General features: G+C 28.9%; 1 protein-coding gene across 10 annotated transcripts in view; it reads right to left on the bottom strand.

The window, feature by feature from the left end:
• Positions 1-20,704, bottom strand: part of LOC129971156 (coiled-coil domain-containing protein AGAP005037-like) — a 383,974-nt gene that overhangs the window by 68,614 nt on the left and 294,656 nt on the right. For 9 of the 10 annotated variants that reach the window (XM_056084662.1, XM_056084663.1, XM_056084666.1 and 6 more), the window contains 3 exons: positions 17,540-17,735; positions 14,074-14,115; positions 6,531-6,729 (listed from right to left, as the gene is read on the bottom strand). In XM_056084662.1, the coding sequence (XP_055940637.1) occupies positions 6,531-6,729; positions 14,074-14,115; positions 17,540-17,735 (437 nt within the window). The remainder of the gene's footprint in view (positions 1-6,530; positions 6,730-14,073; positions 14,116-17,539; positions 17,736-20,704) is intronic. The other variant, XM_056084664.1, reaches the window with a different exon arrangement.

The following is a 20,704-nucleotide window of genomic DNA, read 5'->3' as shown; positions in this document are numbered from 1 at the left end:
TCTTAAAAATAAAATAACCCCATTTTAATAAAATGTTGCATTCATTCAATATTTCTTTTTTATGATAGGTAGCACAACAAACTCCTAAACCTAACGCCACATTTTGACATCAACATGTTTTTTTTTCTTCCCATATTTGATGTGAATAGCATACGTGAGCATACCAAAGATACGACACTGATGTCAGGAAAATAACAATCGACGCCAATGGCACAACGCTGCCAATAATGACCAGTTTGCCGATGGAAATGGTATCACGTTGGTGCCACTGGAAGTGAAAGATTGAAAGAGGGAAAGATTTATTGTTGGATTTCCGACTAGGACCGCTCAATAAACGCTGTTATTAGTCTGATTTGCAAATAAATAAATTAATAACGAACATAAATTCTATTGATTATATAATATTAGAATATTTTTAAAATATAAATAGTCAAATTCTTATTGTTTTATTGTATTCATTTAATTATTTTCATTTTATTGGGTTCATTTACTTTATTATTTAGTCAGCTATATTTGAGAATAAATATGACTGATATTTGATTTCTCAAATAGCTACACCTTTTTTTAGCAATATTATTCTTGATACAAATTGAGGAATTAAATAATTCATGGAATTTCAAAACTTCTTTGTAATTTCAATCTAATATTAAATCAATAGATTATTTTTAAACGAAATATTATGACATCCACATAATATCCATATAGTTATTCCAAAGCCATAATCATACAAATGGAGCATAAATTTTTATTTTTCTTTATTTTCTGAATTAAACCTAAAAAGGGAAAACGTAGAAAAAATCAACATGCGTTTTGTTAAGGAATGCGTAGAAAGAATTCACTTGAGACTAATTGTTGATGTTGAATAAGAGAGGCAAAATTTAAGATTCAACTAAATCAAAAGCTTTATGGAAAATCTTACTGACAGCATTTCGATGCTATATTTAATTTACAGCTCCAAATATTTAATTTAGAACTTCAAATTTACACTTTTCTGCGGAATAGAGGGAATTCGAATTAGACGTCATTTAAATTTTTATCAACTATCTTTAGTGGAAAAGGTCAACCGCGTATGATTTTATTTTTTTCATTTTTAATTACATCCATAAACATTTATATTTCCCTTGGGATGAGTTGGTTCGGGGTGGGCTATGAAATGTTTATACTGAAAGCATTTAACTACACCCTTAAATAATGTTTGAAATCCTTTTTTACTGAACATGATAAATATATTATGCTCCAACTTTTACATTTATATTTAAATTATTTACCCACATCATTATTTTATTTTATATATATATATATATATATACATATATATATATATATATATATATATATATATATATATATATATATATATATATATATATATATATATATATATATATATATATATATATATATATATTGTTACGAATCTGTGATGCGGCTTCTCAGCATAGTGGTTCCCTAGGAGGTCCCAGAGCTTGGCGATAAACTTGGCGACAAATCTGGCGACTTTGGCGCCAAAATAAATTATACCCGAAACATCGAGAATTTTCCCGATCCGTCGAGTAGGAACGGAGATACGCCTCGAACGTTCCTGATTGGTTGAGAGGCTTCTAGCCCCGCCTCCTGAGACCTATAAAAGGAAGCACCCGCAGCTGACGGGCAGTCGTGAACCGGGAGCGGTGAATTGAGAAGAAGTCGGAAGCGGCAGAGCAGAGCAGAGGAGTGGTGAGTCGAGTGGTGAACGGACGGTGAATTGAGTCGTGGACCAGTGGAGTCGAAGAGTAGTCGGAAGCGACGCTAAAGAACTCGTCTTATAGGGACTAGCGGAGCAGCGACGGTGTAGAGCTGCTGTGTATACTGTTGAATACTGCTGTGTATACTGTTGAATACTGCTGTGTATACTGTTGAATACTGCTGTGTATACTGTTGAATACTGCTGTGTATACTGTTGAATACTGCTGTGTATACTGTTGAATACTGCTGTGTATACTGTTGAATACTGCTGTGTATACTGTTGAATACTGCTGTGTATACTGTTGAATACTGCTGTGTATACTGTTGAATACTGCTGTGTATACTGTTGTATGCTGCTGTGCATGCTGTTGTATGTTGCACGTCTCGGCTGAAGATAATCGTCTTCTGTGCTGTATATAGTTGTCCTCTTTGTGCTGTCCTGTGTATCTTCGTGTAAATAAACGTTGTTGTTTTATTTTCTACTGCCACCTGCTGATTGAGTGTTCTCCACACCATATAACTCCCACTATCCAAACGAACCCCGGAAATTTCGTAACAATATATATATATGCTCATTTAAATTTCGCAATGTGCAGAATCATGCATTTAACAAAACATGAAGAGATTTTTTTTCCCTGCAGATATCTCTTATTTTGAATAAATTTTAGTCAGAATTTTCATGTGAAAAAACTTTTATGTAAAATCTATCTTTTATTTTTCATTTTTTCCCGATTTATCAGCAATAAAGTAATCTCCTAAGTAAACCCTTTTATTTTTTAAATAATCACTTACTAAGTAATCTCATTGCCATGCCATTATTCTATTCACCTGTTGTATCCAGAGGTTAAGAACTTTGGATTCAAGCACTCCGTGATGCATCCTTCAAATAAGCAAATCGTAGTGTGAAGCTTAAATGTTTTAGTAAAGTTTTCAGTTTAATTAATTTCTTTAATTCATTCAAAACAATATGGCGGATTCTAGGTTGTTCTACATTGGTTTAGCAAATATAATTCAAAATAGCAAAACATATGGGGAAATAGATTTTTAAATAAGATCTATTTTACCTTATTGATATTTTTTAACGTTTCTTTAACTTGGAAACAGTTTTGAAATTTCCTGTTATTTAAAAAAAATTAAGAATCTGATTACTTACTTTTAGCAGTCGACGGAAATAGAAATTCATTGCTTTCATATTCATTTTCACAAGCATATTCATTTGTTTTAATTTTTTGAAACAAATTAGCTTTCTTCGTTTTTTGAAAATCGAAAGGGATAGTTAGTAATTTTTTGAAAAATTACTAATGAAAAAATAGAAGTAAAGCTCTTTGATACAATAGATTTTTTTTTTTATTTTAATTTAAAAAAAGTTACAGGTGATAGAAAATATATTATATATTATATTATTGTATATAAAAATCTTTTGCATGAAATATTGGTTATTTAAAAAGTGTTTGTTTATGGATGTGTGAGAATTACGGTGACTGCAAATATTATAAACTTTGTTACCCTGAGTAACTACAACCGTTGCTATAAATACTTATTACTTCATAAGTATTTTAAGTTTTGCTCACAAATATTGAAATATAAATAAGATTTTACGAAGTTTTTGTGACACTTATTTATACAATTACATTTATTTATTTAAAAAAATGGAAATCTCACTACAAGGGGCATATCAGCTACTTAAAAATGATTTTGAAAAATTTAAAAATTAATTTACTTTTTGAAACTAAACTTTCTTATATTATACAGCAAGGATTATCTAATTTGAATTTCAGCATAGCAGAGGATGAAAATAAAATAAAAATATTTCTTAAATTAATAGCTTTAAATTGAATTACATTACGAAACTAGATGATACATCTGATTTTTAAAAGCAACTCGTCTATTTATTTTTGAAAATAACATATAACAAAAAAAAAATCAAAGAGTTGACAGATATAGATAGATTCTAAAATTCGCGTTTGTTTCATTCTTTACAGAATGGATCACTGAATTCCTTCATAAAATTTATTCCTCTTTTATATTCTTTTATTTTTAAACCTTTGCTCTTTCTTCAACAGAATCCTATAGGAGAAAAACCGATTTTGGAATTTAGATTCGAGACATAATAAATTTTGAAGGCTGGAATAGTAAAAAACCTTATTTGATATCATCTTCTTTCTGCAATGAATAAATCAATAGAAAGAATTGGCTTAGAGTCTCAGAACTTTGTCCGTGAAGCTTTATGCATAGTTGAAAAATTGCAAAGATGTCATGAAAGGATTTATTTCCTTTTCATATTCCTTTATAGCGAAAACAAGATTGATTAGTAAACCTGAATTCGATAAACCTCTGTTTCTCTTGGAGCTCGAAGTTTAAAACCGGGATGTAAAAAAGATGGTTGCATGATTCTCGTTTCGACGTCAGTACTTAAAGTAAAATCATGCTTAAGTTTATACTCGAGAATGTTGCCTTCTGGAAAGCAATAAAATTACTGGGAGTCAATTTAATGAAATCAAATTGAACATTTTTTTTTCGAAATAGATATTTTTTTTGTAAGAATGTGTATATTTACATGAAACAGAATAAAAGAGAATGTATATGTGTGTGTATTTAATCTTTACAGGATAGATTGTTAGACCAAGAGCTATCAAATTTGGCACATATACGTATACAATGGTGGGTGGAACTGCGCACTTCGGAATGATTTATTTGACGTGCAAAATATTTCCAATTTGTAGCAATATTTAAAAACATTTTTCAACAAAAGATCTTGTTACACCGAAATTCAAAATATGATTAATATTTCATCACATATTTGTGACTGATTTCCATCAAGCAAAGGGAGGAAAATTCTGTTTTATATCTGTATAGCATAAGAGGATTAAGAATCTGAAGTAACAAGAAGTTAGTCAGAAGACAGATGAACTTGATATTGAAGTTTCTAATAGCACAATGATAAGTTTTTTCCATTAGAATGGCCAATTTACATTATGAATAAAACAGATATAATGATATTAAAATGATACGGTTTTAATATCTTGGAAGAAAAATAGAAATAGTTATGCATTGTTTATTTAATTGTGAGAAAATACAACCAACATTCCCAGCGAGCCAGATGGTCACCAATTGTGGCTTGAAAACCATATGTGCAGAAATTTATGATAAAGGCAATAATTAAATTTTGTTTTTTAATTGTAGATACTCTTTTATGAGATTTTCCCAGGAGCTACAGTTTTTTTTTTTGGTTCAGCGTTATCAGCATCAGTAAAGCTACAATGCGGGAAATTTGACAAAATATGCTAAAAGTCGCAAGGGTTTTAAAACAAAGTCTTATAGACACTCATCAGTACACTATGATACCGTAACACTGGTGAATTTCCTATTGGCAGCTGCGGAGGACTGTTGGACAGCTGAAGGCAGGGTGCAGATAGATAGGTTAAAAAATTATTAGTCAAATTGTGAGTAAATAAACTTGTAAAAAATTAATAGTTAGAAAATATAAAGTATTAATTTTCCAAGTGTAATTGGCAATTCCCTATTTGAATGAGATTTTTTAGACTTTAGAATTTTTGGAATAGAATTTAAAACAGAAACTTTTTGACACAGAGATTTTTTTTAATGTATTTTTCTTTTGCTATGTGTATATTTTCCATAGCAAAAATATTTATTTTAAAATTGAAAAAAATTGTGCATTCAAGGGTTAGAAACTTGAAATTCTTAAGATATTTAATGACGTAAGTATTAGATTTTGATAATTATTAATATAAGTCAGCAATTCTTTTTACTGTTAGAGAAATAAAGCCCCAAAATTAAAGAACTGTAAATGACTATAAATAATAAATCATTTTTGAGAAGGAACTAATGCCATTTGTTTATTATACCTTTAATCGATCACATTTAATCATTAGCTAAAAATTCTTGAACTTTAAAAATGAATTAAAACTGATATTCAGATGGGTTTATTTTCTTAATAGTAAATTAAAACTCTTTTATACAAATGCTTTTAAACATCAAAATTAATAGATAATACCGGAAATCAAGGAAACATTTAAAGTAATATCAATAATTATTTTATTAAAAATAAAACTCATTGTGATGCGATGTGCATATATGGTGTATATGTATGTATGCATAACGTTCCCCATCTCTTCTTAAATGACTGGGCGAAATTCAATCAAACTTACATAATTATTCTTTAGAGAAAAGAAATTCTATTCTTCAGTTTACAAGAGAAAGAATACCGTCAACTTTTGAAAGTGTAGAAGTTGATTAAATATCAAATTAATTAAAAATTAACTAAAATTTTGCTTGCTGCGGTCATTTCTGCGTACATTATTTTACACAAATTATTTTAATACCATCTTAAAATTCAAAACTTTACCTTTTCATAGAAATCAAATTCTTCTCCGTGCAGATTCTTCTTCAATTTTTTATTAATTATTCTAAAATTTAACGAAATTAGATGATTTTGAAATGCAGTAACAATAAGTCTCTAATTTACCTTATTACCATTTTAAAACTAAAACTACCCCTAAAATATTTTGACATTTCAATTTCACATCGTTTGAAACTTTCCATTAGCTTTAAATAGTAATTTAACGCTACTCAAAAGAGTTGAACTCATATACTCTTAAGTTACAAGTGATTCCACTTGACAGTGACCCAAGATCAGTCAATCAAGTATTTTGGTATAAAAAAAGGTTTGTATTATAACAATTTTTACCTTAAAAATGTTATACACGAAAGTATTTTACATTCGTGCAATGCCGGCTATATGAACTAGTTGTTTACATATCTCCAGAAATGAGAATGGTTCTCACCTGAGGTCTTCTAGCTCGTAGAACATATCCTTGGCGGGGTCGTGAATGTAGATGCGGATGTGGGGTGAATCCAAGTACTCCATGGTGAGCTGCTTTGGGAAGGAGCGCACGAAAAGGGCTTTCACTGTGTCCAAAGTGGTAATCTCGTTGGGCAGCAGGGCGCGCTTAGTCTCGCTACGGTACTGCAGGAACACAAGGCCTGAGGAAAACGAATACGGCTGTTAGTGACCCCACAAAGCCACATAGCTGCTGTCAGAGCTTTAAAATGCATTACCGAATACATTTCAACGATATGTTTTGTCATATAAAATTTTGGAATAAAACAATACAATAAAGCAATGGATAAACAAAGAAGCAAACACTAAAATGATAATTCTTATAAAGTGACAAAATAACGCAATTTGGAAATATATGATAATAAATACAAAGGACTTTCTAAATGATAAATAAAATTGAGAGAGGAGAAGAAAAAATGAATAAATATATATTTTTATGACATTTCATTTTTCAGTGTCTTGTACTGTTTTCAGGTAGGAATGCTAACTCCGTTGTATATCGCATATCCAGTACATGCTAAAGTTCTTATATCCTAAATGAACTTGAAAAACGCGATCATTGTTGCTGCAAATTTGTAATATATTATTTATATAAGGTAGGCAAGTTCATGGTCCATTTATTATATCTAAACACCAAATTTCTGGCAATATCACTTCCCTCAAGTGAATGCGACGTAAAGAGCTTCAGTAGATATCCTTCATATCTATAATCGCAATGTCATTTTCTTTTATATCCGTAAATAGGAAGTATATTCATTAGCGAGAAAGAGCTCATCAGCTTCTAAAATTTTATGAAGAGTTACCCTAGTAAAATAACATACTCGGTGGCTTCATTGGTATAAATAACATTCTTTGTGCTCTATTTTTTAGTATCTCTTATTTCATTTATCTATTGTGCCTTTAAAAAAATAAGTGTAAAAATATTTTTATAATATTGCTCCTAAGAATGACGTTCCGCAGTCATTCTGCAGTCAATTTGTTCACAAATTGTTGCATTATTGAATATAGATATAAAGGGGTAATATAGAGTAATAAGGGGAGTCCATCTAAAAATTACGTAATGAAGTATGTTTAGTTAATAGATGAAGATGATGCTTTAGTTGGAATTTCTTCTAAGAGACACGTATAGTTAACTCAGGGTTAGAATAAACCTGCACAGGCACCCTCATAGCATATATTTGATTGAATTTAGTATCTAACCTATTATCTTGAGATTATTTAGTTAATTTTTGGCCATCATGCAACTACGTTTCCAATGCTGAAAAACAGAAAGAACAGAAAATGTGCATTTTCCTGTGGAAATTAATATCCATTTAAAAGAGTAAATGTAAAAGTAATAAAAATATTCATGGATGTCAAAAACAGTTATTAATCAATGATATAAATATGCGAATAGTGTCGCTTATACTATAATTATTACACATATTTCATTTTTATTAGGATCAGAAAGAAATTAACTTTCAGAAAACGAGCAGTTTGCCAGATTTAAATGTATACTTTCAGGAATATTCAACTGTTCTGCACTCAGTTTAACCAGATGTGCGACTCACACAATAGAAAGGATAACTTAATTTCTCATGAACTCGAATTTTAAATCTAGATAATGTGGAATGTGCATTGATTCCAATGATTCAGATGGGATTTCCACATTTATTACCTTGAGTTCCAAGATTTAAGATAAATTTACAATTAGTTTTTATATTAGAACGCAATAAAGGTGCGTTAATAAGTTTCTTTTAATAGAGCAATACTATACTTTGAAATTAACTCTTGGAATATGTTAGAACTTTCTTGTGTAGCCATTAAGAGTTTGGTATTAGATCAAAGAAATTTACTGTTTGATGATGTCGAATATTTATCCGTAGCATAATATTCGACAATTATATTTACTGTTTCAAAAATTTTTTTAGTGAAAATTTTATTTATGCTAAAAAAAGAACTAGTGAAAAGGGATTACAGATACAGCGGAAAAAAATAAACGTTAACATTTAGTTGATGAAGTTTATCCAAAAGAACAGAGTATAAAATGAAAATAAAAGAACCATGTTAAAAAAAAAAGAGGTTATATTTTTTTTCAACTGGATGTAAAGATCTAGCTTTCAAGAATTTTCCCCTTTTATTAATCAAATGTCATATATTTTAATGTGAACCTTACTTTCTAGTAATGTCTAATCTGAACCAAAGAAAAACAATGTGATTAGAATGAGATTTATGGCAAAGCTCAGAATAAAAATTTCTAAACAATGATATAATAAAACTTTTAATGGCTTATGCATACTGATTAATGTTTTCACTGAAAATTTGAATACACTCATCGGGGTCTTATAATTTCATTTGGAACCTTGTAAATCAAGTACTATAATAATTACTTTATCAAATTTTTCTGAATGAAATATTAAAATAACGATTAAGGAATTTAATTCTTACAATTATAATTTGGCAAATAACTTATGCTGTTAAATTGAAATGATAAAACTTAAATACAGAATACATTTGGACACTATTAATCCGATAACTATCAAAAATGTATTATATATTAAAATAAATATATCATTTTTACAGCATCAAACATATAAGATCTAAGTTTCTTTGGAGGAAAAAAAAAAAAAAAAAAAAAAAAAAAAAAAAACAGAAACTTTATTTCTTTCATTTGTTTCGGAATTTCGATTTTGAATTTTGTCGTTGTATTTGTCATTTATGTCACTGTATTTTCTTGGTTCAAACCTTTTTATTCAAAACCGACAATATTTTTTTAAATATTTGAAATTCCATTGAATTTTCCTAAATATGATATTAAAATATATACTGTAATGCGAATTTATTTTAGTTAATTAAAAATTAAAACAAACAAATGCAATTCTTTTTTCAATTGTTTTCACGTATTACCTTATGTCCTCAATGATTTGAAATAAATAGATTTCTACTTAATTTGTCTATATAATGATCTTAATGCTATAGAAAGTATTCAATATTGAATAAAATCTCACTTTAAAGAATATTTAACACATTATATGTGAATTGCACTATTTATTTTAAAGTTTTATTGCACAATTTTTGTATTTAAAAACGGTTTGCTTATTAAAATTAATCACTTATTTACTGATATTTTTATTTTTAAAAATAATCAAAAAATTTTCTCTTATAACTATTTATTGTAATCACATATTTGTTGAAATTATTTTCAGTTTTACGAAAATATTTTAATTGCAATCATTATTACTTGCTATATTATTATTATTATTATCTATTTATTAATCATGCATGATTTATAAAAACTACTGAATACTGTCGTTTATTTATGACGCAAAGTTTATCAGATCTAATTTTTTTTATTTAAAGAATTCTTGTTCAAATGCAGTTGTTGTAGCTCCGTCAACTTACATTTAACCTATTACCAATATAACAGAAAAATACTATTTCATTTCTAAATAGTTGATTAAGCTAACGCAATATATTTGGTTGGAATTTACTATGTCGAAATGCCTTATACCAAAGAACAAAGCCCTTTGTTAAAAGCAAACACTTCATCTATCATTATATGATCAGTGTCTTTGCATATCAAGGAAGAAACACTTATTATTCCTAAAAATTTCTTAATTAGAATGGAAATCATACATGATCAAACTATAGACAAATTTCCCGAGATCAAATTTATTACTCTCTCGTATGCGAAATATACAAGAAAAAAAAGTATTATTAATTGTCACAAACGTTGTCTTCAATGTTTTAAATCTCCCTAAATATGAAAAACACGTTTTTGTAATTATATATATCCATGAAACGCTTCATTTTTCTAATTCAGAAATGCTATGAATTAGGAAAATTTAGTATTTGACCTTTGCATCAAGTTTTCAGATTTCCTTCAAGTTTTGAATCCATTTGCAAGAAGTTTGTCTATCAGTCTGTTCAAATGCAAGTGAATGCGATAACCACAAAATGCTAGATGGATAAAATTTGGTTCATATTTTAATATTTAAAACACATATTAATATCATATTTCGAATTAAAGCTAAATTCGTGATAGAATTAACCCTCTGTCAGGCTGCATATTTTCATTCCTCTAAGCGCGGTAACTTAAGCTCACTGTTTTGAATGAAATTTTATATGTCACCTTCTTATTAAAATAGTGATTCTATGTCAAATTTTGATTTAAATTGGTTAAATGAAAAGGCATCCAATATGCATATTCGCTATTCCTGACTATGTTATAAAATAGTACGTGCGGGACTATGAAAATAAAAATCTAAGCACTTGTGTTTTCATGATTCTATTGAAGATCCACAATTTTTCTTTTTTTGAAGAAGTGCTGGGTATTATCTTTATTAGGTAGAATACAAGAAAACGTCGAGGAAACTACTCATGCTGATTAAGAATATTTCTTTCTTTAAAACAAATGCTACGTTAATGTGCAAGACCGACCAATATTGCAGTATTGAAAAGAGTAAAAGCGATTTTTCCCAAGAATATCTATCAGAAAAAAGCCAGCCCTATAATTAGGAGGAAGTTGGAGATTACTATCCTTCATCATATTCACGTACCATAACATAATCTGCTGTAATAGAAGGAGAATCCTGCCAACACGGAACGTGACATTTCCTATACACGAAAAGAGCAGCTCTCCGGCTGTGATTTCTCCAGATGCGCCTCGATGCTCTGTAACTCAGTTATATGTGATGAAAGAAAAGATACGTGTGTCACACCTCATTAATTTCAGATGGGTAGCTTGTTTTTTGATGCTACAAGTGTGTAATAGAAAAATTCGGAGTGGAATAGTTTTTTCAATGAATATTGAAAAAACTATTCCACTATTTTTGCCTGATTATTGAATGTTTATAGCGCATCCAAAAATATTCATTTTTGCATTAATTTCTTTAGACCTAGAAAATATTATAAATTTCAAATATTTATAATATATTATTATTTAATATATACTTAATACTATATTATATATATAATTTTTAATATATTATAAATTGCAAAATTGAATAAAAGTAAAGATATGGACCATTTACTTTGAATATGGTGCACATTAATTTTTTTTTAATTTTTTCGAGACAATTAAAAGTCATTAGTCGATTCAAAAATACAAATTATGTCAAGTCTAGTATTCATTCGATTAACTTATCAATATGTAATTTGATCATATTAATTTTTTTGAGAATTTAACTTAAATAATCTCGATTTATGGGCTGTAAATGGATTTGCACATTTTCGTCATTAGATAATTATAAAAATCATTAAATTTCAATTACGAAAAATAAAATATCACTTATAATATATAAGCATAATAATTATATAGGAATAACAAAATGCACGGCTGAAATGAAATATATATTATAAGTAATATTTAATTTCAGCCGTGAAATTATAATTATATACATTATCCTTATATATTATAAGGATAATAATTATACAAGAATAACAAAATTCACGGCCGAAATTAAATATCACTTATAATATAACTCATTATCAGTCATTGTGTTTTTGAATTATTGTCCTTACACTCATATTAACGCAAATATGTACAACGACAGGTGGTCTCACATTCTATGGATTTGATCTAAAAATTGCAGATGATAAAATAGAATTAAAAAAACCATGCATACAATTTTATTCAAAAAAATTGGACAGATATCTAAAAATTTGATCTAAAAACCACATATCAAGCTCTTTTCTCCACCTCAACGTGTTTTTGAGTTATTGTATTCGCAGACAAATAGATATAATATTGAAAATGTGTGTTTTCGTATTCATAAATTATCAAAATTCCAATGTAAATTTTTTGGATTATTACAATTCTTTTATTTTATCGCTTTGCATACGTGAAAGTAAATAAGTCTTACGAATCAATGTTCAATCAATATTATGGCGATGAATCACAAATAAAAATGCAAACGTTTTATATTTATAAGGGACACAAAACAAAAATATTTTAATATGCAAATGATATTATCCTCAGATTGTTCTTCATACAGTTGGGTCTACAGATATTTAATAAAAATTACGAGAGATAAATTTACATCTCTGTATTTGCATGATGTAAAAGATCTTGAATAAGTTCTACAAATTCTATGCAAAGGTATTATAAGTATTTCAACAAATTTTACATATTAATAACTTCTTTAAACTAATATTGTTTCCGGTCACAGTTTATTTATTTATTCTTTGTCATATCGACATTATTTAGTGGTATATAGCGTTATGAAACAACAATAAAATTTATTCAATCGCTTGAAGTTTAATGGATTATAAAAAGCAGATAACTGGTTATTTCAAATAAGATTTGATTTCAAATGCTGAATTTGCAAATTTAAAATTAAATAGACTCTTAAGACATTAAATTGAATGTTAAATAACAAATGTTTCATATTTTGTTTTTAAAATGTCGTTTTGGTGCGCATTAAATTGACATTTTTTATATAGCTGTATTCACAACTATATAACTATAGGGTTCATCTACTAATTGGTATGGTGAAGCCGCCAGAGGAGGGGCAGCATCAGGTCGCTTTCAGCATAGTTGCGTACAGGTTGTTCGAAGAAGAACCGAGTCAGAGGCCACCAGTGACGATGGACAATTAATGAAATTCAAACAATCATATTATATTATAAACACCTGTATAAAACTTCCGAACTTAATTTAAAGTATTAACTACTAACCATCTACAGCGACCAGTTGTTTGTTAATTATCTATGCATTTAAAATGATTGGCTAAACCAAAGAAATAATCTTCAAGCTAAACTATTGTTCCGATTTTGCCATTTTCTGTTACATATGAAAGTCGATGACGCATAGATACATTATCCACAATTCTTTTCATCCATTTGTTTAAAAAAAGTTATTTTAAGAAATAATGAATAACTTTTTTTAGAAGTTACATCGAAACTAATTAATTGGTACAATTCTACTGCTTTGAAATTTCATAAGAAATTCTAAATTTTAATAATTTTTGTAACAGTACTGAAAACAACGTAAAAGAAAAGCATCAAATATCCGTCATTGTCACTTTATTCCATCGTGTACATCACCAACAAAATAATTTCATCATTCGTTACTTTGAACACGCAAGTAACGAAGGTCACACTATTTTACAGAAATTTTGTTTTATTCGCTGTATTCAACTGTCAAATCTTCTCTATGGTGAAACAACCAAAACATTCTCTGGCGTATTTTATTAACTCAATTGTTTACTGGTTTCGATCGTAATTCAAAAGTCACGAGAAAGCAACAGTGACATGCACGACGTTCTCCGGCAGAGCCCTTCAAAAGAGTTTTCGCGGGGAAAATTAATTATTCTTTCTGTCGATTGGGGAAGTTTGCTTCTATTGGAAGTGTCAGAAAATGTTCCCAGGAGAGAAAGTGAAGTGCTGACTCCTCGCAGGAAATGAGGGAGGTTGTGTTTGAAATAAAATTAGCCCCCTTTTCTTTCCCGAAGAGGAAGAGGAATGGGTACATTTAATGGGGGATTTCTGGAAGAAAATGTTCTTACCTAAGGTCAAATTTTCATGCCTTAGTTGTGGGGACACAGGACCTACAAGGGAAGGAGCATGAAGTTAATGGTTACATAACATTTTGGTGGTTGAGGCTAAAATAGAGAAAATTTAAAATGTAAAGAAAAATGATATAATTTGAATTTCAAATTAAAGAAGTATATGAATTTGGCAGAGAAGTGTTCCTCAGATAAATATGTTGCTCTCTAATCTATCTCCAAATAAATTTGGCTTCTTATTTGAAATATTTTTTTACCTTTTAACTATATATTTATGAAATTTGGTGCAATAGATTAATCTTGAGTAGCCAAAACTGCATACTCAATAAAAATTGTCACATACGTTATGTCAGTGAACATAGATTAAAAACGTTATCACAATAATGTAATCTCATTTATTCGAAATTTTATAACAGGAAACAATCAACATATGATTTATAAAATATTAAACAAGATATTCCAATAAATATTAAAGTATGTATACAATAGTTCAAATAGTTTAAAGTTATAATAAGGAAATAATTGAATAATTGCATATTAGAACATGCCTTGCTTGCTGTTTGATAAAGTTAATTTATTAGACGATGTCACCACACCAAAAGCTTCGGATTCGTTCCCTGAATGAATTTTGGGCGTTTTATGTGATAGACATAAATTCGCGTGATAGCTTACACTTCTTTCGACGTCAGATATATCGACATAAAAAAGAAGCGGTCCATCTCTTTGCAAAAATAATATACGGACTAGGTAACAATCTTTTTATTTGTGTTTGTTTTCAATAGCGATTAAGGCTTACAAATAAGACTCCAGAATTTAAATCTCATGAAGGGCCTTCATTTTTTTATTTTTTTAACAGTTTGCTTTTTAAGCGTACTCTTTTATTTATTAAACCTATATTCTTTCTTTATGTTTTTGTACTTATTTAATCATATCTGTTTCAATTTTTGTCGTAAAAAATAGAAACGTCACTTCTGTTATTAAAACTAACTTAAAATATCGTGTTATTTGTAATAATAGAAATAAGCGCACTAAAATTAGAAATAATAAGGCAAAAGAATTTATTAGAAGAACATTATAAAGCCTATCGCCAAACTTTTGCTTTGTGTGAGCTTAAACGTATTCCGTTTCGAACACCGAACCAAAGTATTATACGAATTCATCATAATTTTATACGAAATAATCTAAAATAATTAACTGAATTATTAAGAAAATATGAATAAAAAATAAATAATTTGATCAACAATATAATTTTTGAAACTAAAAAATATTCTTTAGAGTTATAAAATTACCATAATTTTGATCGTTACAAAAACTTTCATTGTGATTGCAAAAATATAAATTGCATTAGTTTCTTTAATTATGACGATAGATGTTCGATGCGTTAGTAAAAAGTCGATGCGTTAGTCAATCCGCAAGAGGATACGATTGAATGGTTTTTATTTTCGACCTTTAGCAATAACTAGTTGATGCAATCGATTTTCAGGATTAAAATACTTTCATATCTAAAAATTTTTTTATGTCAAAACTAATTTTTCTGTAATATATTATCATAAATACTTTAATCGTCTGAAACATTTTGTAATCAAAATGAGAATATCAATTGAACCAGACGATTTTTAAAATTAGAAAGATGAATTATTCCAAAATTCATCTGCATCTATTCAATTAAATATTAAATATGAAAAATCTATTAACATTAAACAGAAAACTACACTGATATGAAATCATATAACTGAAAATGAGATATTTCGAATTTTAGGATGATATAAAAACATTTCTTTTGGAATCAATTGCACCGAAATTACTGTAGAAAAAAAAGCAATATTTCAATCAATAGAACAATTGTCAAACTTTAGAAAGTTGGCAATATTCGTCCTCTTATCTTTAAAATTAGAAAAAAAAAGCAATCCTCATAATAATAATAAGTGCAAAATTTGATTGAATTCAGTCAATTTCTTTACAGATGTAAAAGATTCATACATACTCAAAATGACTTTTATTTATATAAAGTTTTTTTTTTATGCCGAGGAAAAAAAGTAATATAATCATAAATTTCCTTCCTTTTCATTTAGTCTCTTGATTTAGAATCTTCTCTTCTAGAAATAGTTTAAAGCAGTTTTATCTGTTTACAACTTAATAACTCACAATAACTGAAACAAATCAGTACAAAAAAGAAGTATCATCTCCATAAACTGAACGGAAAACTTATAATCAACCATTGATTTTGCTCTAGAAAGTATAGAAATGATACTTTTTTTTTATCTTAACTACTATAATAATCAAAACTGGAATAAAAAAGGTTTTGTATAGAAGAAATCAGTATGGTATAAATGCCACATAATATATATCCGAAGGGTTCTACAAGGTATTCTTTGTCAATGCACACTAACACAATAATGTACTAGTCATCAATTCATAGACAACCTGCCTAAGAATTTTACTATTAGATGATGAACTTGTCACTGATTTGACAGATAAATTTGGCTGTTTTTATAGCTTTTACAAAGCCAGATTGTCTTTTTCACGGCTGAATGAATCATTATACTTTGTGATAAAATCAACAGACGGACGTCTATTTCTGATGATCCCGTAAACAATTCATAAATTTCCTTGATTTCGTTCATTTCAGCAAAAAAGCTAAAGTTTATCCTGCATTTGTCAATGAAAAACTTGCAAATTTGTAACTTTTTTGCGTCTGGGGAGCTGACGAAAAGCTTCGCTGTTGTTTAGAAACTATGTATTTTAATTCAAGAATAAAGTTAATCCAGATGTTGAGTTGTTTATCTTTTGTTAAACTAATTTTTAAAATTAATTCATTCCTTTTGAGATTTTCATGAGCATTTCGTCATGCCAGTTTGACATTTTTGGAGTGCGTTCATTAAACAATGCCGCCTTAAAAAAATTATTAGTTTGTATCCTTAATTTAAAAACAACTCTACAAATGAATTCTGAGCAAAAAATCCGAAAATATAAGCTTTCAATCAATCAAGTTCTGAAATGTAAATTTTCTAAAATGGTAAAAAGCTGTAATGAGTTCCTAAAATGTTCTATTGTTTAAACTTTTAACCAGTGATTCCATTTTTTACCCTAAAATTTTGCTCTTATTTTAATGAATTTTTTTTTCTTTTTTTAATCCGGAAGTTACATTTGAAATTTTATTTTAACCATCATACAATCCGAAAAAAGAATGACTCAACTGATAAGGAGAAAATTTTGGAGTTTCAAATATTCATAATAGTAAATATAAGTTTACAAAAGTTCAAAAATTTATTATATTTCCAATTACCAATATATATTATTTTTTATGTCTCTTAAAATACTTTAAGTCTTAATTGTTAATTCCCTACCATAAATAAAAGTTTCGCCCTTAAATCGCCTATTCTAAAATTTTTCTCTATTCCCCTCCCATTCCCATTAAGTAAAAATCGTTCAATTCTCTTTCTTAAAAAAAAGTGGAGGTTTTTACCCATAGTGTGTCGATCCGGTGGGAGAGGTGGTGCTTTTCCCCCACGAGTGGAAGGTGGGGGGAAGGAGGCAATGCGAGGGGTCTTGGGGGCCCTGATCGTCCGGAAGCCCGTCGCCGACGTCTCCACTTCCGACATGATGCCCGGATCCTCGTCGTACGAAGGGGTGTACAGAGGGTGACGCCCAGGGATGGCATTCTGCAAAGAGAGATCAAACTGGTGGTTACTATACAAGTATATTACTATAGCAATATTTACATAATACAGAACGAAGAAATTCAGTTTCTCAAACTTTTATAAATTCTGGCAATACTAGAAACATAATAAAAATAATGTATGCTTGAGGACTAACTCAGTCAATCAACTAAACTTTCAAGTTGTTTTACAGATAGGATCAAACACTAATATTGCATTTGACGAAAGTAAGTTTGTAGTTAGTTTACGAAATTAATTTGAAAGCTTTCTCTTTCATTCACAACACTATCGAACGCTCCATGCTCATTGCTTTTAACCCAAATGTGTTATAATTAAATATTGAAAATCAAATCACTTTACAGCAAAATCACTGAACTTTGAACTTTCAGAGATCTACGAGGATACAGGCATTTATTAGTATTTGGGTTGAACTGGAAGAAAATTCCCATGAATAGAAAAATACCAAAGAAGATAAGTAAGAATACATTATATTTGAAATAATGATCTCTCTAATACATAGAGAAGATTCTTTGTAAATTTTTTTACTTACGTACCACATTGATAAAGGTTTTTGTTTTTCTTAATAATGGATTAGCTTGAAGTTATAGGAAAATTATTTAGAGACAATCATTATCATTTTTAACTTTGATTAAAGGACAAATGCACCTCATCATCTTTTCTCCAAGTTTTCATATCGCACTATTGTTGTAGAGGGCGGGGAGTGATGGCATTTGAACGCGACGGATTTAGACTACACTAAGCCGCCACCTTATATGACAAATATTTGGTTGAATCTTTTCATCCGATATAGAGAGAGGCACATTGACAATCGCAAAAAATTTTTGATGATGGATATGGTTTTGGTAAAGCCTGCAAGGTTTTTTTTAAAAAAAAGAAACAATGAATCTAACAAAAACGTATACTTAATACAATAAACTCTTAACTATCTGGCTTAGGAATTATCCGAATTAATTTTAAAAATAAATATTTTATTATTATTTAAATAATAAATAGTTTTAGTCTACTAATATTTTCTTTTAGTATTATTTTTCTTTAGTATTTAGCATTAAATTTCCGCAGAAATGCAAATTTTAGTGTTTTCGAAATTGAATTTCATTATCCTGAAGCTAGATTATTTCTCTTTTATATAATAATTCTACAAAATTTTTAATATCTCAACCACTTTTTTTATAACTTTATTTATTTCATTCTTCATTTAATTTTACTTATTTTACTTGTTGGTATTTATGTTTGGCAGAATTTTTTTATGAAGTTCAGTTATTTTTCCAGAGCCTTTTATGTCTATTTTCTTTCTGATAATAGATCACTATTTGTTTCAAGTCGATTTTAGAAATTATTTTTTATTGTGTATTCGCGAATATTATGAATAGAGAATATCTAACAGCAAGAAAATAAAGTTTTAGTTATTTAAATTTATTTCTTAAGCATTCTGCCAGTGTGCATTTTTTTATAACTAGTTTCTGTAATGAATATGCGTCAGTTATATTGGAGATATTGTAAAAAAGATAACAGTTTATCTAGGTAGGTGCGCCTTCTGGTGAAATAAAAATTGGTTTAATCGGATACTTGACTGCAAAAATGGGTCCTTTGGTTTTACCATTTAATTTAAATATATAAGTAGATACTATACATTGTATTACATTAATGATAACTAATTGTCTGAATTTATCGGACTTCGTTAACTGTTTTTAATTACTAAACAAATCTACAAAATTGTTAAGGCAGATAAACTTAAGATAACCTATAAATACATAATATAAATATACCGACCGATTCAAAAATCCGTAAACATTTGGAAATTTAATAATTTATGGAATAATGTAGGTAGATAGGTAAAACAGATACACATACTTGAAACGACATAGGGTTTTATTAAACCTCTTTCCCTCAAACAAAATGTGCAAAAACTGAGCAGATGGCGCTTTATATGGTTGTAAAAGCAATAATTAGCACAGCAATTGATTTTTTGCAAAGACTCTGCTCTTTGTAACAAATGCTCAATATGTCGACCGTCATTCACTTACTATCCACTACGGGCCTGATAATCTAAACAACTCATGATCCCGAACTTTGTAATAATTTTCCTCACAACTACATTTGTCACAGGACTTTTAATCTTTCGAATATCCTTCGATTAGCGATGGAATCGAAATAATGCAACAGCAGATTCTCGATTCTAATAACCCAGTTTCACTAACAGTGCCTTTCCTAGCAAAAAACAACATGGAGCGATTGCTAGTGCATCTGATTCTCACTCTCGCTACAGTACGTTTCATGCAGACTCACTGATGGTTTGCTGCTTATGGCCAACTATCGGTCCTTTTGTTTAGTTTAAATGAAAAATCTTGTCAATTCAAGCATGTGTATAAATTTTTATCTCTCTATCTACATTATTCAGTGAATGATTGAATTTTGAAATATTAACGGACTTTTGAACACCCGGCACACTTGAAAATGGCAGATTAAACCTTCAGAAAATTTATAGAATTTCACAAATGCATTAATGTAATTGATGGTTATAAACATTTTAAAACAGCAAATGTCGGCGTCCTGGCATGGGGTAGTGTGCCTTCCCCTTGATCTGGGTGTCCCGATTTCGAGCCCCGGTTCGGACATGTTTGTTTTTCTTCTGTGTTCTATCTGCGAGGTGTGTAAATGTGCCCTCCTGTAAAAAGGGGTTGTGCAAATGAATGAGACACATGAAGTGGCTAAGTCGTTCTCTTGGCCTTAGTTTGTTCACACCTTATATCAACTTAAGTGAATAAGAATCACTTTTGAAAATAGATAAAAAAAAAAATTAAAAAATACCTTTCCAAAATTTTGTTGAAATTTCAAACATTTAAAAAGATTAATTAGACAGAAATTGGACAGTATAAAGATTTTTAAAAAATCCCTGGAATTTTAAAGTAAACAGGTTGCAGGTACTATGGCTGCTAAAGATCTTGTTTCTG

This window comes from Argiope bruennichi, chromosome 6 (genome assembly GCF_947563725.1).
Source record: "Argiope bruennichi chromosome 6, qqArgBrue1.1, whole genome shotgun sequence".
NCBI lineage: Eukaryota > Metazoa > Arthropoda > Arachnida > Araneae > Araneidae > Argiope > Argiope bruennichi.
Note: the sequence above shows the minus strand (reverse complement) of the source record. Positions and strands in the feature narration are given on the sequence as shown.